This window comes from Phytophthora ramorum, assembly GCF_020800215.1.
Source record: "Phytophthora ramorum isolate Pr-102 chromosome Unknown Phyram_PR-102_s0004, whole genome shotgun sequence".
Taxonomy (NCBI): Eukaryota; Oomycota; class Peronosporomycetes; order Peronosporales; family Peronosporaceae; genus Phytophthora; species Phytophthora ramorum.
This window is the reverse complement of record NW_027150650.1, coordinates 960,932-976,811: the sequence shown is the minus strand read 5'-3', so window position 1 is coordinate 976,811 and position 15,880 is coordinate 960,932. Positions and strand designations below refer to the sequence as shown.

The 15,880-nt window shown below is 53.6% G+C and overlaps 5 protein-coding genes across 5 annotated transcripts; 3 read left to right on the top strand and 2 right to left on the bottom strand.

Annotated features, from left to right (window-relative positions):
• Positions 1–611: 611 nt before the first annotated feature.
• Positions 612–3,089, top strand: KRP23_4954 (Aconitate hydratase, mitochondrial; the record flags this gene model as incomplete). The annotated part of the gene is made up of 2 exons (XM_067889971.1): positions 612–677; positions 792–3,089. The coding sequence occupies 2 exons, from the start codon at positions 612–614 to the stop codon at positions 3,087–3,089; spliced, it is 2,364 nt and encodes a 787-aa protein (XP_067746557.1).
• Positions 3,090–3,237: 148 nt separating this feature from the next.
• KRP23_4953 (uncharacterized protein) lies at positions 3,238–3,800 on the bottom strand (the record flags this gene model as incomplete). The annotated part of the gene is made up of 4 exons (XM_067889970.1): positions 3,238–3,334; positions 3,410–3,501; positions 3,571–3,651; positions 3,720–3,800. 4 exons carry the CDS (start codon positions 3,798–3,800, stop codon positions 3,238–3,240), a joined length of 351 nt encoding a protein of 116 aa, XP_067746556.1.
• A 120-nt stretch (positions 3,801–3,920) lies between these two features.
• KRP23_4952 (Transmembrane protein 104-like protein) lies at positions 3,921–6,207 on the top strand (the record flags this gene model as incomplete). Its single annotated transcript, XM_067889969.1, has 10 exons — positions 3,921–4,034; positions 4,093–4,323; positions 4,416–4,490; positions 4,557–4,665; positions 4,747–5,095; positions 5,182–5,251; positions 5,337–5,405; positions 5,483–5,565; positions 5,650–5,887; positions 5,980–6,207. 10 exons carry the CDS (start codon positions 3,921–3,923, stop codon positions 6,205–6,207), a joined length of 1,566 nt encoding a protein of 521 aa, XP_067746555.1.
• Positions 6,208–6,804: 597 nt separating this feature from the next.
• Positions 6,805–8,168, top strand: KRP23_4951 (Myosin light chain kinase A; the record flags this gene model as incomplete). The annotated part of the gene is made up of 6 exons (XM_067889968.1): positions 6,805–6,820; positions 6,897–7,221; positions 7,288–7,571; positions 7,650–7,725; positions 7,812–7,930; positions 8,005–8,168. 6 exons carry the CDS (start codon positions 6,805–6,807, stop codon positions 8,166–8,168), a joined length of 984 nt encoding a protein of 327 aa, XP_067746554.1.
• Positions 8,169–8,380: 212 nt separating this feature from the next.
• KRP23_4950 (uncharacterized protein) lies at positions 8,381–10,639 on the bottom strand (the record flags this gene model as incomplete). Its single annotated transcript, XM_067889967.1, has 5 exons — positions 8,381–8,510; positions 8,580–8,687; positions 8,759–8,919; positions 9,033–10,348; positions 10,429–10,639. The coding sequence occupies 5 exons, from the start codon at positions 10,637–10,639 to the stop codon at positions 8,381–8,383; spliced, it is 1,926 nt and encodes a 641-aa protein (XP_067746553.1).
• Between the last annotated feature and the right edge of the window lie 5,241 nt (positions 10,640–15,880).

The following is a 15,880-nucleotide window of genomic DNA, read 5'->3' as shown; positions in this document are numbered from 1 at the left end:
GCGACCAGATTTTTTGCGACAGAGTTCTAGTCTAGGGTTAAATAGTTCAAGCAGCCAATGAAAGACAGAATAAATTGCGCCATATGGTCTTGCGCTTCAGTTTGCGTCATGACTCCAACTTGTCGTGCTGACTCGCCCCTGTCGGCGCTGGACCTTCGTTCGTCCCCACTTCACCAACGTACGCCACCGAGCGTGAAGCGCACGCTCGCAACCCTCGTTGCGGAGGTGCATGCCGCAGAATACAAAGTTGGCTCAGTCCAGAGGGCAAGCCCAATTGGAGTTGGCCCCGCAAGCCCATTTACGGAGTTTGGGATGGACAGACCACCAGAATGGAAGGGAATTGCGATAGAACGTTAAACGCCGGGGTCACGTGCGGCTGAGATTGCGCGGCATACAAACACCTAGTTCGGCAGGAAGACGTGTTTCCCTGACCTCTTCTGGATATAGTCCAGGGAGGGGCGACGTCTGCGGTGGGCGTCATTTATCGGTAATTTACATGTGAGACGTCCGTGCAGCCCTCGAAGGGGGATTGATCTGGACCACCCGGAGTTGCCATTTCGGGATCTCCTCTCCAGCGGAACGGACGCCGAACGCCCACTCGCCTCTGCACTATGTACGCCGTCTCCTCGACCGCGCGCGCCGCCGCGAGGCAGCAGCTGCGCTCCAGCGCCATGAAGGTGAGTCACCGGACTCTCACTAGGAGAGAGACGGGCCCCCTGATCATGTTAAACAGATCTTTCGGACGCTGACAATTTGGTGGTGCGTGCCATGCTCTTCTTTCGTCCTCGCAGGCCAGCATGTCGTCTAGCTGCGGCGTGTCTGTGCCCCTGTCGGTGCTCGACCCCAAGGGCAGCCCCACGATCGACCAGACCTACGAGAAGATGGAGAAGAACCTCTTCACGGTGCGCAAGACTAGCGGCAACAAGCCCCTGACGCTCGCCGAGAAGATCATCTACGGCCACCTGGACGATGCCACCACCAAGGCCAAGCGCGGCGAGACGTACCTCAAGCTGCGCCCGGACCGCGTAGCCATGCAGGATGCCACGGCCCAGATGGCCGTGCTGCAGTTCATCTCGTCCGGTCTGCCCAAGACGGCCGTGCCCACGACCATTCACTGTGACCACTTGATCACGGCCGAAAAGGGCTCGGACACGGACCTGAACAACGCCAAGATCATCAACATGGAGGTTTACGACTTCCTGTCGTCGGCCGGCGCCAAGTTCGGCATGGGCTTCTGGAAGCCCGGTAGCGGTATCATCCACCAGATCGTGCTGGAGAACTACGCCTTCCCCGGCGGTCTCATGATCGGCACGGACTCGCACACCCCCAACGCCGGTGGCCTGGGCATGTGCGCCGTCGGTGTGGGCGGTGCCGACGCCGTCGATGTGATGGCTGGCATGGCCTGGGAACTCAAGGCCCCTAAGGTCATTGGTGTGAACCTGACGGGCAAGCTCTCGGGCTGGACGTCGCCCAAGGATGTGATCCTCAAGGTGGCTGACATCCTGACGGTCAAGGGCGGAACTGGTGCCATTGTGGAGTACTTCGGTCCCGGTGTGGAGTCGATCTCGTGCACGGGCATGGGTACGATCTGTAACATGGGTGCCGAGATCGGTGCCACGTGCTCCACGTTCCCCTACACGGAGCGCATGGGCGACTACCTGCGCTCTACCAAGCGTAGCGGCATTGCCTCGGCTGCCGAGTCATTCCAGGCCAACCTGCGCGCTGATGAGGGTGCTCAATACGACCAGATCATCAACATTAACCTGGACGAGCTGAAGCCGATGGTGAACGGTCCGTTCACGCCCGACCTCGGCCATGTTGCGGGTGCTGACATGAAGGAGGCCAGCGACAAGAACGGCTGGCCCACGGAGCTGAGCGCTGGTCTGATCGGTTCGTGCACGAACTCCAGTTACGAGGACATGACTCGCTGCGCTGACCTGGCCAAGCAGGCCAAGGAGGCTGGCCTCACGTTCCAGGTGCCGTATTACGTGACGCCCGGTTCGGAGCAGGTGCGTGCCACCATCGCCCGCGATGGCATCCTGGACACGTTCGTCGAGTCCGGTGCTACGGTCCTCGCCAACGCCTGCGGCCCGTGCATTGGTCAGTGGAACCGTACCGACATGCCCATGGGACAGAAGAACTCGATTTTCACGTCGTACAACCGTAACTTCGCCAAGCGTGCTGATGGCAACCCGGCCACGCACAGCTTCGTGACGTCCCCGGAGATGGTAACCGTGAGCGCAATTGCCGGTATTACCACGTTCGACCCCGCAAAGGACACGATCAAGACCCCGGATGGAAAGGACTTTAAGTTCGCCGCCCCGTTTGGCAAGGAGCTGCCGCCGCGTGGCTTCGACCCCGGTGAGGAGACGTTCCAGGCCCCGCCTACCAGCGGCGAGGGTCTGGTGGTGAACGTTGACCCCGAGAGCGATCGTCTGGCTCTGCTGTCGGCTTTCGATGAGTGGAGTGGTGAGGACCTAACGGACATGCCGGTGCTGATCAAGGCTAAGGGCAAGTGCACTACCGATCACATCAGTATGGCCGGCCCGTGGCTGAAGTACCGTGGCCACCTCGACAACATCTCGAACAACCTGCTGATTGGTGCTGAGAACTCGGAGACGGGCGAGACGAACAGCGTGAAGAACCAGTTCACTGGCAAGTTTGACAAGGTTCCCGCTGTTGCCCGCCAGTACAAGGCTGACGGTGTCAGCTGGGTGGTGATCGGTGACGAGAACTACGGTGAGGGCAGCTCGCGCGAGCACGCCGCTCTGGAGCCGCGTCACCTTGGCGGCCGTGCCGTGATTGTGAAGTCGTTCGCGCGTATTCACGAGACCAACCTGAAGAAGCAGGGTATGCTGCCGCTGACGTTCGCGAACCCGGCGGACTACGACAAGATCACGGGCAACGACAAGGTGGCCATCGTGGGTCTGAAGTCCTTCAGCCCCGGCAAGCCGCTTACGCTGCGTGTGACCCCTGCATCCGGTGAGGCTGCGTTCGACATCACGGTGAACCACACGTTCAACGAGGAGCAGATTGCTTGGTTCAAGAACGGCAGCGCGCTGAACCTGATGAAGAAGAACAACGCCTAAGCAACTCGCACTTGACTGAGCTCACAGGAGAAACCGAATTGAAGGGATACAGATGCCTCGCAGTAGTGTGAAGTATTGCTCTTTTTTATAATAACACTTAGTCATAAGCACCAACTTCTCTCGATCACTGGTCAGTGAGCACTGCTCATCAGTACGACCGCCGCGCCGTTTTGAGGATGAAGAGCTGCACGATGGTGTCCAGCGTGCACAGCGAGCTTGGCAAGTGGGCCAGTAACACCACATACCTGTCAGAAAGCAGAGAACCCTCTGTCACAACGCGAGATACTTCTTACACACATCTGCGAAGTAAATGCTCGTACCAGAGATATCGAGGCGGGTCCAGGTCGTGCAGGATCATTTGGCAGACCAGCACTCCTCCCAGGAAATGACAGAAGATATGCACGGCGTTCTTCTGCTGGCGAAAATGTTCATGAGAAAATCGATCAGCAAAGAGCGAGCCTGCATGCCTGTAAACGTCTACCGTCGGCGAGAAGACGTCGAGGCCCGCGAAGAGGCTCCCGACTGCTAAGGCGAAGGACAGATACGCGGCGACGTTGGCGGTCTTGCCACAACAACCACGTCAGAAAACAATACACCACAGCAATTGTCAGTCGAGAGCAGGTCGCCCACCTCCATCCCGACCAAACACGTGGCTACAAAGTGGCCGCTAGTGAGCAGAAAGCGAGCGCGAAGCACCGCCATGGACTCCATGCGAACTTGAAGTGAGCTGTGATCGCACTTAGTTCTTCGATTAAGTGCGATTTGACATGCTGTACCACATTCTCTTCCTCTCCCGACCTGATCCCGAGCGGCTCCGTTAATTGATCGAGCATGGCGGGCGGCGGGCCGAGCATCGGCAGCTACTCGCCCCTCACGGGCTTCGTCTTCATCTTCAACCTCATCGTTGGGGCCGGTGCGCTCACGATCCCGCACGCCTTCGCCAATGTAAACTGCACGAACAAAACTGGTATCAGCATGTTGTTTAACACTGGATTTGCTGCAGGTTGGCCTTATCTACGGGTCCATCGCCTTGTCCGTCCTGGCCTCGGTCAGCTATGTGACGTCCACCTTCATGCTCGAGGCCATCGCGGGTGTCAACGCACTCAAGCGGCGCGCGCGGGAGCTTGGGGTGGATGCCAGCAATGGGGACGAGAAGCGCCCGGTCGAAGAGCTCAGCGACAGCGACGATGGCGACGCACACTCGGAGTTTGTGCCGCTAATGGTCGCCAACGAAGTACTATTGCGTGTTTTGGCTTTGGGGGTCAGCAGATCTCATGTGTGGACGATTTCGTCACGGACGTTCGGTTTGCGTTTTGCGGTTTGTAGAAGCAAGATGCGTTGGAGCGGAATCTGCGGGCCAAGACCAGCGAGCTGAGATTCCACTTTGATCTGTCGAAGAAGGTGTGGAGCAATGCAGTGGAGAGGTGGTGTTTTGTGGATGCTGATCATTGTGCGGCGCATTTGTAGATGGAGCTGGCTGAAATGGCTGAACTGCTGTTCAACCACCGCGGGATCGTTGCATTTTATGCATGCATTACTGTGTATCTCTATGGCGACTTGGCTATCTACGCCGTCGGTTAGTGGGTCTTTAGTGAGAGAAAATTTCCCCCTATTGCAGTTCTAACGTTGGTAATTGGGTCTGTTGTTGTCGCTGCAGCCGTCCCAAAGTCTCTGCGTGAGATTATCTGCCCACGTCCATCTGCGGATGCTGTCGTGTGGGAGTGCTCGGACAAGTTTAACAGCTCGGACTTGTACCGCCTCTTTGTCGTGCTCTTCGGTCTGCTCCTCGGGCCGTTCACGTTTGGTCATGTGCACAAGACGCGCACACTCCAGCTTGTTTCAACTGTCATCCGCCACGCGTCGTTCGGACTTATGATTGTGCTGGCCATCGTCGGGATCGCGCGAGGTCACGGCCGCAGCGTGGCTGACGTGGTCAGCTACGAAAAGCCGGCCAACGTTGCCACCTTTTTTGGCGTATGCATCTATTCATTCATGTGCCACCACAGGTACGTACGCAGCGCTACAAGAAACAATGCTGTGAAGGATGCTAACAACAATCTGACTCTGACTGGGCCTGACGCCTCTGCTGCAGTATTCCGGGCCTCGTTGCACCAATCACGGACAAATCGAAAGTGGGCTTGGTCCTGGCGTCGTCCTTCATGGTATGTTCTGTGCCGACCTGCGTCCTCTTCACGCATCTTAATTTTTTAGTCGTTGTTCACGCTCTGTTGTTGCTTGTCCTCGTAGGCGGTCCTGAGCGTTTATTTCGTGCTCTGCTCCTCGGCGACCTTCCGTTTCCAACCAGAGGACGTCGAGGTTGGTCGCAGTCGTAATGTTGTTACTGGTACGGTACCGTAAGCGCTGACTTTGCCGTTGTGTTATGTGCTGCTTAGGATGTATACACACTCAACTTCAAGAACTACCCGGTGCAAGCGTTTGGGTACTTCCTGAGCTTATTCCCGGTCTTCACGCTGAGGTGGGTGCTTGTGTTGTTCTATCCACGCCGCTCGCACGCTTTTGAAAATGCTATGCTAACGATGCAATGCTTGGTCGTGCGTAGTGCAAGTTTTCCGCTCATCTGCATCACGCTCCGTGAGAATATCCGCCACCTCGCGTCGAGCATGAGTGAATCGGAAGCGACGACCGACGCCACCCCGTCCAGGGGTCTGTACGGCTTCTTGGAGACCAACATGTACGCGCTGGTGGCGCTTCTGCCGCCGCTCGTGGTGGCATTCTTCACGGAGGATGTGTCGATGCTGGTGGGGTTCACGGGCGCATACGCAGGCTTGGGCATTCAGGTACGACTCGACTTCGTAGCTTTGCGTGTTTTCTCAGGGGCACGTACTTACAACTGCGCGACGTGCCTCCATGCTTTGGCGTTGTACTGTAGTGGATCGTCCCTACGTTCCTTGTGTTCTGCCTGCGCCGTCGGTTGGCGACGGAGTGGAAGCGGATGCACCCGATGGAGGTGGCCGTCACACGCCCAGGCACTCCAGCGGCGCGCGGCAACAAGAACCGCTTTGCGAGTCCGTTCGCGCACCAGGCGTGGCTGTACCTGGTGCTGGGCTTCTCGCTAATGTCGGTCGTGTTGATCACCATCACCCACGGCATGCACTGAGCTGCCGACAGCGGAGGGGGGATGCGGACACCAGTGACACATTTCGATGTGGAGGGATCGCCGACTCTAGCGACGTCAAAGGCAACGCGAACTTGAAGTTACCGTCTTGTCGTGCTTTTGCATCATGAGTTTTGGTGGAGACGGCGACGTCTCCGATGGCAGGTGGTCAATATAAACACTGCCGCCTGTGCAGGTGGCTTTGCCTATTACAGCATTTGTGCGTTGCGCAGGCTGCTTGGGCTTCGCATGTCCCGATGGCAGCACCTCCGTCAGCTGTCCAGTTCCTCTCAAGACATCGGCTCGACGATTGGTTGAAATGGAAATGTTTTAGCCAATCGTCAAGTCGAATATCCGACTAAGTCCGATGTGGCGTGCCAGAGAAGAAGCCGGCAGCATTTCCCAAAGCGACTCGCAGTCAGATCGGCTTGACGACGGCTCAAGCCATCGCACTCAGCCCGTGCCTGCGCCTACGCCACGCCGCCTCGTCGTGCAGCTCGGCAACCCACACAGAGAAAAAAGCTCTCAACCTTCGTCCAGCAGCAGAGGCCCCCCCCCAGTGACTGAGCGGCTAGCTAGTTTTTTGTCCATCAAGCTCCCATGGCGGCGTTTAAAGGTCCGTTTTAGGAGCTTTCGCCATCGGCTGGGTGCTCTGAGATGGCTAACCAGTGGCTTGTGATCGTTGGCTGCAGCTCCCCCACTCTCAGCCTTCTTCCGTAAGGAAGAGGACCATCTCGTGACGCAGGGACTCTCGGATGTGCACGGCGTGGCCATGTTCCACTCGCTCTACGATGTGGGCGACCTCATCGGCCGAGGTGCCTTCTCGCTCGTGTATCTGTGCCGGAGGAAGGAGACGCAGCAGATCTTCGCCGTCAAGGTCATCAACAAGGCGCTGTGCGTCAAGAAGAAGACGCTGCGGGACGAGATCACGGTCCTGCTGCGGGTCAAGCACGCCAACATCATCAGCCTCGAGGAGGTCTACGAGAGCGACCAGGAGCTACTCCTGGTCATGGAGAGGTGCGCTGGCGATAATACCACTCTACCCGCTATGAGAACTGACTTGATTCGTTTTCTTGTTTGCAGAGTAACTGGTGGCGAGCTGTTCGACCGCATTGTGCGTGTGGGCGTGTACTCGGAGCGGCAGGCGGCAGAGATCGTTACCAACGTGCTGCAGGCGATTCATTACCTGCATTCGTGCCACATTTTGCATCGCGATATCAAGCCAGAGAACATTCTTCTCGCCAGCGGCGACAGTGGCGACGTCAAGCTTAGTGACTTTGGTATTGCCAAAATCCTGGAGGACGAAGATGATGGCGCGCGCTCTCGTGGCCGCGCATACACAAGCTGCGGAACAGATTACTATGTTGGTGAGTGGCACGAAGACGAGTTGAGGGTCGTTGCTTTGGCATATTCCTGACATTACATGTGTGTTTCTTCGCGACCAGCGCCCGAGGTACTAAATGGAGAAGGCTACGACAGCAAGGTGGATCTGTGGAGTTTGGGCGTTGTCTTGTACATCATGTAAGTGGATATCTTGTGCGACGGGTGTTTTTTCCAGTTCAAATACTCAAAAGTGGACGTTTTCCTGTTTCCGTTCAAACCTTCAGGTTGTGCGGGTTTCCTCCATTCTCAGAAGACGAGAACGGCCTCGAGTCGGTGTATCTCAAAATCCGTTCTGGTGCACTGGACTTCCCTCACCCTTATTGGACAAACGTATCGGACGGAGGTTAGCACAATTGTCTGCTGAATCTGATCGTGTGAACGGATATCTGACTGCTCCACGTGTGTATATACGAGCAGCCAAGGATCTGATCCGCAACCTGCTTAATGTGTCAGCGCAGGATCGCTTCAGTGCAGCTCAGGCGCTAAACCACCCCTGGATAAAGGGCGAGTACAGCGAGCAGCCGCTTTCGTCTGCGATCATGGAGATGAAGCGCTTCAACCAAAAGCGCCGTTTCAACTAGCTTGGTGCTCCTGGCCTCCAGCGACGGCTGCCGGCAAGACAAATACGAAGACAGAAGCAAAAAGAGCGGCAGCCCGACAACGAGCAGCGGTTGCTGGGGGCGCAAACATAGACGTATTTCCTGGTGGGCCTGCCCTCTCCGCCCCACGCATCTCCCGTACATACATAGAAATGATATGCCTTGACTCGAATACATGTTTTTAAATAAGCGGCCTAGCTTTCTTCTTGTCGCGATGAGCTAGTCTCCTTGGTGTGTCCTCCATACCACCAGTTGCTGATTGAGGTCGTCAGGTCCTCGAACTGAGCACTTCCACGAATGAAGCGCACGCCATCAATGATCAGACTTCAAACAGCAAGCAAAATCGTTAGTCAAGCCTATGCAAGATCTTCGGTTGAATAAATGCACGCAAACCTCGAGTCTTTGGTGACGAGAAACGCATTCGCGATATGATCCGGGATATCATGAGCATTAGCAAAAACGCCCTCTTTCTTCACACGGGATGCAAATACCGCCAGTTGACTAGACAAACACAAACCACAATTAGCGTCACAGACGCAAACGCAAGTCGTAAGCTATCGAGCAATGCGTACCTGATCCGCGCTGCAGCTGAAACAATGCGCGTTCCGGTAGCGACAGCCTTTGAAAACGTGACACTCCCCTCCAGACAGTAAATACACCCCTTAACATTTTCCCAGACGCGGAAGAGTGGCGAACCCAGCAACATGAGCTCCAAGCCGTCCATTTCGTGTAGCTTTCCCCCGCGGTAACGATTATACAAGTTTCTCGCTTCTTGGGACTCAGAAACGACGAACGGCAACAGCGGCACCGATATGACTCCGTTGAAAACGACCAAAAAACAAAAACCACGAACGATGGGCATCGCTTAGCAAATAATGCTGCCATGCCGAACGACTTCGGAGGTGGAACAGCCTCGAGGCTCTTCTTCAAATAAGCGACAAGCAGTTGCAGCTCGTCAGTGATTTCCATATTAATTAACTGCTCTCGCAAATGACGCAATTCAGGGCTGAACGTCCGCACTGCAGCTTTCTCCATGGAATCGATACACTCAGACAGCATCTTTGACAGCATCTCCAGAGAAAAATCCGTAGGCTGTTGCCAGTACTCCACGATCCAATTACCCAGACCCAAAAAGAACCACGCATCTAGGTCAACATCGGACTGAATATCGTTCGCAACTTCGCTATAAAGCCTCTTGAATGCGCGTCGGCAGACCTCTTGTAGTTCAGAAGATGATACAGAGCCTAGTACAATTCCGGCAGCATCGATAAATGCCGGCCCGAACAACCGTATTGTGTCACCTAGTTGGCCACGCCAGCCCACCCAGTAGACGATACTAGAAAAATAAGCAGCAAACTTTAATCGCCTCCCTTCGCCCCATAACTTAGCCTGCGGTCCAGCATCAGCTCGCAGGGAGTTCGCAACAAGCGCTGCAGTCACTCCGACCACAATCCCTGCCAAACGCACATCTTGCTGCAAGAACAGCATAAACTTCAGTTGTCCAAAGACCTTCATGAACACTGGAATAACAAAAATAATCCGTGGAGCCCACGTAAAAGCACCCAACTTGTCAGTGGATATCTGCACCCAATCCTGTGCGTAACGCAGCACACGCTCCTTCAGCTGCGAGCGATAGAAGCATATCACCAGCATGGAAATCACCATAATCTTTTGTCGATGCATGATTGCTTGAGCTAGCAATCCGAAAAAGAAGAGTCCAATCCCAAACGTTACGCGCCGCAAATTCAACAGCTCGGTGAAAATATACAGGGCTGAAAGCCTCGCGAGTTTCAGCACGTCCAGGTGCTCCAGCACGCGCTCCATTTTTGCTTGAAAAACGGCGGCCTGTGTCTCCCTTCCGCCTTGTACCGTAGAGTTCTCGCTTTCATCTGTCAGGACTTCATTGAGACCGGAAGCAGCATATGTTTGTGCACGCTGAACGATCTGCGTCGAACGGTGCGAGACGTCTTCTTCTGCAGGTTGCGTCTCACGTAATTTGCCAACATAGCCTTCTCCTCTAACAGCCTCACACAAGCGTCCTTCAGTCTCTACCACTGTGTCTTCCTCTTCTTCACTTTCCTCAAGTAAATCATTCAAAACCGCCACTCGAGCTTCTTTCAGCCCCTTTTGAAGCCCCCTGTTGTCTGGATGCAGCTCCAGTCCTGTAGGCCAACAGAACAGCAGCGTCAAAAAGTGCATAACACTCGATAAATATTATACAATCGTAAACGACGCTACAAACCTTTCTTGTACCAAATCACGGCGTCTTCATGTCTGCGCAGTCGAGAAAGCGCCTCAGTCAACAGCAGATACCCCTGGACCTGCGTGTTATCAACCTCTAGGCAGGCATGGGCTGCATCTACGGCTTCTTTTAGACTAGATGCCGTGCCTCCATGCAGCAACTGCTGGCAGCGGCGCTGGTGATCAGCCAATGCACTGGCAAGGTCGCTCATCAAAGATTTTTCTTGAGGAACCTTCCAAAAGCAACAAAAAGTATCAATTTTATTCTCCTGACCTGATTGGTCAACTGCAAAAAGTCGCTTTTTTCTTCGGTTAAAGACAACGTCAAACAAATATTTACTAATCAACCAAAGGACGAATCGCGTCTTGTGCTTACTTTGAGCCCTTGTCTGCTGGGGAATGTTCGATATTGGTGAAGCGACATCTTTTTAAAAAATATCTCCATTTTCAAGACCCCAAAATGGCGGTGGCGGGTGGCGGCAATATTCCTTCAATTTTTGTGGAACGTATATTATCGAAGCTCTTATTAAAAGCTATCGAAATCGACTAGATTTACCCTTTTGAGGAATGTAAAGGACACCAACATTTTGACATTTCGGTGATGTATGAAGATTGGATGGCCATCTTTAAGGTCGATTATCTCGATAACTCTAAATGGGGGATAAGTAGCATTTTGTTCGCCGTGGTCTCAAACGATTCCCCCTCTCTGCCCCCCCCCCCCCCCCCCCCCCCCACTGCTGCTGCCTCATTTAGCGAGGTGTGAAATCGATATTTTTTCTTCTCGTTTTTTGTGCTTGTTGTTGAAATCGCGCCACACTCCCCACTCGAGTGTTTAAGAACTGTCCAGCAATCCACGAAGTTGAACACATCATTCCGTGACCGATACCATGCTATAGCGTAACTCTGTATGGCCTTGGGGGTGCCCCACTGCCACACACACGTTCTCTACCCCAGTATAGAAGGTGATAAACTTTGACACTGCCCAGGCTATTGTCTAGAATCGTGAACTCAAGGACGTAGATGTCCTCTCCGGGTGGACCACTCCTTTCCGTGCCATCAAACGCCGCTTTGAAATCTGCCTGACAAACACCATCAATTGGGTTGCAACTCGCGTCTATCCACACGTCGCAGAACACGATGTCCTCGGCTGTCGTGGAATTAGAACCGCGCGGTTTAGATCGAGTCGCGCCAGTGTAGTCTCGAGCAGGTGTAACTCTGTTGCGGTTGCCTCAGCGTTCATGCTTTTGACGGAACAGAGGAAGCTTATTTCTTGAAAGGAAATTGAAAAATGAATCAACCGCAGTCAACTGTCTAAGGCACTCTAGCTCAGGTCCCGCTGCTGCGGCCATCCGTTTCTGCATAATCGTGGAGACCTCATTCTGGCAGTAAACAAAACAGTAAGCACCCTTGACCAGTACGTGGTCGTGAACACGTACGTCGCTGCTAAACCTAAACGGAGCTGTACTCCATTACATTCGCGGCGCTGCAGGTTGAGGCAATGTTGCTCGTTTTTAAATGAGCTTCATTGCGAGCCCGATTGAAGGTTTTGCTGTTGTTATCCTCACTGCCAAATGTGATAGCGTGTTCGGCATCGGAGGGACAATTTCTATTTTACCAGCGCGATAGCAGCACCAACGGTGTGCTTGAGAGTGGCGGTTGAGGTCTTTGACCATGAGGGCTTTGATTATGAAAGAAAAGAAACAGAGTTCTCACGAACGAGACCTGCGGGTTTCTAGGAACTACTATTACTTGCATGTAGCGTCCTTCTAGATGCCTTCCCCTACAACAACAGTTACACTATTTGTTTTCTCTCAAACTACACACTTCGTTCTCCTCATTTAATTCTCAGTATTCGAAAACTCTTGTTCACCTCGTCACTGAGTATTTCGCATAGACGAAGTACTACGAGTGGGATGACGCACCTCGTAGGTCTGTATCCAAAGTTTTAACGGTCAATTAGAGCGATTCCCGCAGTATTCTGGGACGCCAAAACAATAAGTTTGGCAGCGCATAGATTTAGGAAAGTGCGTGACCACCAATTACAAGATGGGCAGCGAGGGCAATGACGAGAATATAGTGCTCGTTCTGATTGATGCTTGCACTCACACTGCCCAAGGCCATAAAGAGAAATGCGAACGTCTGCGCGTCAATACTACAGATTTGGACACAATGATATGACGCCCTAGGTTTTTCACTGTATCAAAGAAATGTGGACACAAATGAGTGACATCTGCAGCCATTATTATATTTAGCCAATCTGAGCGCGCTATTTAAAAAATGGTAGCCTCAATATTCTGCTCATTCGGAGTCATAAAATGTCGCTCTGGGGCTCAACCAGTTAGCGACCTTAATTTTTTCGGGTGACGAAGGTTCAATCCGTAAAGTTAAACACTCATGTGGTGACCTTGGTACTAGGGTTCCAAGACAGCAGGTTTGCTGGCCGAAACACCGCTGATCCAAGTCGAAAGTCGATTCTGTTGTGGTCGCCCACATTGGCTCGGTCACGAAAGTCGTGCAATACTCCTTGCATAGCAGAATGAAAGAGCTGTGCGCTCATCATCACGTAGTCAATTCTTGAAGAGGCTGTGGAACTGGTGAATTCCACAAGCTCCGGGTGTTCTAGGCGCCAAGCGTCTACAACGTTTAGAGCCTGTATCCAGTCCAGTAGCTCCGTTCTTCCCTTGATCCGATGTCGGTCCGCGTGGTTGACTTGGTCAAGTTGGCTTGAAAGCACCGTGTTGAAGTCTCCCATGACGATGTGCTTCCTCGAAGTCGCGTTCGAGGTGTTTAAAAAGTTAGGTCGCTTCTGAGGCTTTACAGGGGCGTATAACACGTGGATGTACGCCCCCGTCGAGTCCTTGTAGTAGCAAATATCGATCCATCATATCAGGTGAACTGACGTGGCGAAGGGTAACATCGTGTAGGTCTTTGACCGGGTAGGTCGGCGTAAGCAGTAAGCCTACCCCAGCGTGACCAGTGTAAGTAGTCACATGGTCTTGTGACCAAAAAGCTGGAATTAAACCGTGAGGTTTGGTTCCAGATCATTTTTGCGCGTTTGGAGTTGAGAGGCCCGGTGAAGCACGTTTCCTGTAGACCAACCATGTGAAAGGTGCTGCATCGAGCTCCTCGTCACTTGATTCATGCCGTTGGCGTTAAGCGAGAACCCTCTCAGAGCCCAACTCCCGTTAGAGAGAAGGGCTGCTGGAAGCAGTTGACGCTTGCGCCTGCTGCAGTTGGGTGATACATTCACGGAGTTCCGCTGGGAGCGGGAACTGAAGTAGTCGCGTCGCAAGCGGGAAACTCACCAGATCATTGAGAGTCTTGTCGCCCCAGAGGAGTCACATTGGATGCGGGAGCGTGGTGGCTTGCTGCTGGATTTCTGCACCAACCTTGAGCGGGTCCATGTAGATGCTCGGAGCAATGATCTGGAACGCAAGGTCAAGTTCCACAAGTCGGGCTTGGAGCCAAAACTCCCCCGCAGGCGAGCATAGACGCTGTAGCACAGACGGAGGGCTAAGGTCGCTCGTGTTGGGGAAGATCTTGGTGATATGCTCCTTGAGTGAGTAACCAGGCTTCTTCAAAGTCCGGTGCAGACTCTGGCGCCGAAACCGGAGACACGCCCATGCCGGATGTTGACCCTGATTTTATCCCGCCGGAGCCCAACGACTCCGATGCGGATGAATCGGATATCTGCTCCAGCAGCAGCATGGAAGATGTGACAGGAGTAGCCCGAGTGCTACCCAACTCTGTCTGGCCTGGTGTGGGCTCCCGAAATTTTCCACCGGCATCGTGAAGCGTTCAGCCCGTACGCCGACATGTATCCTACGCGCCAAGCAGCTGGGTTTTGGGCCAGTAGCTATCCCCGCCGCGAAAACGCAAGAGATGCCGCTGAGTATCAACGGTGATGATGGAACAGTCCCGCCTGACCAAGATCTGATTCTGTGGGACGCATCCCAAAATGCCACAGAAATTTGTAGCAGCATCTATCAAGCTGCCCGACTGAGTGAAAATATCCTGAGCAGTGCAGTGATCACGCAAACGACAGAGGAAGTGAGTGTCGAGCAGCTTTGCGACATCATTGAGTCGTACCTGGCCGACTTCTCCGCCGCTGATGGTGCCGATGAAAAAGTGTTCACGATCCAAGCCCAGCCGAGTATACATAGATATCTTCTGAACACCTCAATCTCCGGAAACTACCAACACCTCCGAGACAAGGTGATGGGGCGCGCCATGCATCGTGTCGTGGCCAGGAAATCCGACTCTTCGGAGAAAGACTGTTTTGTGTTGGTGGGTGTGATGTCACACGCTTGCGTGTGGGTAGCACACCTGCATATCCCGGATGGTGCGCTCCAAGATTGCATATGTTGCATGTCAAGTTGCGTGTGGGGTGCCTGTTGGTGGGTGTGATGTGTGTGGGTTGGACACCTGCAGATCCCGGATGGTGCGCTCCAAGATTGCATATGTTGCATGTCAAGTTGCGTTTGGGGTGCCTTTAGGATCCCATGCGGTGCATTTGGGTGCGTGTGAGAAACGCACAAATAGAGTGTGTTGTTGGACGTGTGGCTGGCGTTCCGTAGCCCGAGTGGTTAACGGGATTGGTGTGTAAGCCAACTGGCGCGGGTTCAAATCCCACCATATCAAGGATCGCATAGCATGCTTTTCGTGGCATGACAACACTTGTAATGGGTCTGCTTAGACCCACTACTTAAGCTTACACTGTGCGCACGTGTATGAGGAAGCGTAGGAGTAATTTACTTAAGTTCAGTATACTTGTATCCGCAAGTATACTTAAACCTAGATAAAGGAACCGAACGATAGCTTTGGTGCCAAATGAGAACTGTATTGATTGTAAATGGGGTTTCCTCCTAAAACTGATATTTCTAATGAGAGGTTCTGCCATTGGATAGCTGGCAGAACCCCTATCTATTGAATGACTCTCATTGGTAGAAAGGTGTTACTTTCTACCAGTCATATGCCTTTTGCTATGAATGTGGACCACCCTGTGGAGTGGTCACCTGAATGTATCCCTTAGTGCATGTTGCACTAAGGTAGGAGGTGAACCGAATGTGTAGCCCCGCTACACCATCCCCCCGTTAGGATTTGACGTGCCGGTCTCGACACGTCAATCCGTATTTTCTTCGGGAGAACACGTGCTCATTCCCAATGAGCATGCCAACGACGTCTTCGTCCAAGACGCCGGCCGCTGCCTCAGCCACGACCGCTATTGACATCGCCTCGACGGCGATGTCGACAAGCGCGGCAACAGAGAGTCGCCTCTCTGTTGCTGGATACCACTCGAGATGGCATGAGAAACATGCCATCCGAAACAAGACAGGCAAGATCATTGCTGTCGAAACCGGAGTGGGTATCTACTCTCCGGGTGGAGAGGGAGTTCCCCTCGACTACGGAAGCGAAGTCGAGGAGGGGGAGCTCGAAGGAGACAAGGACACCTT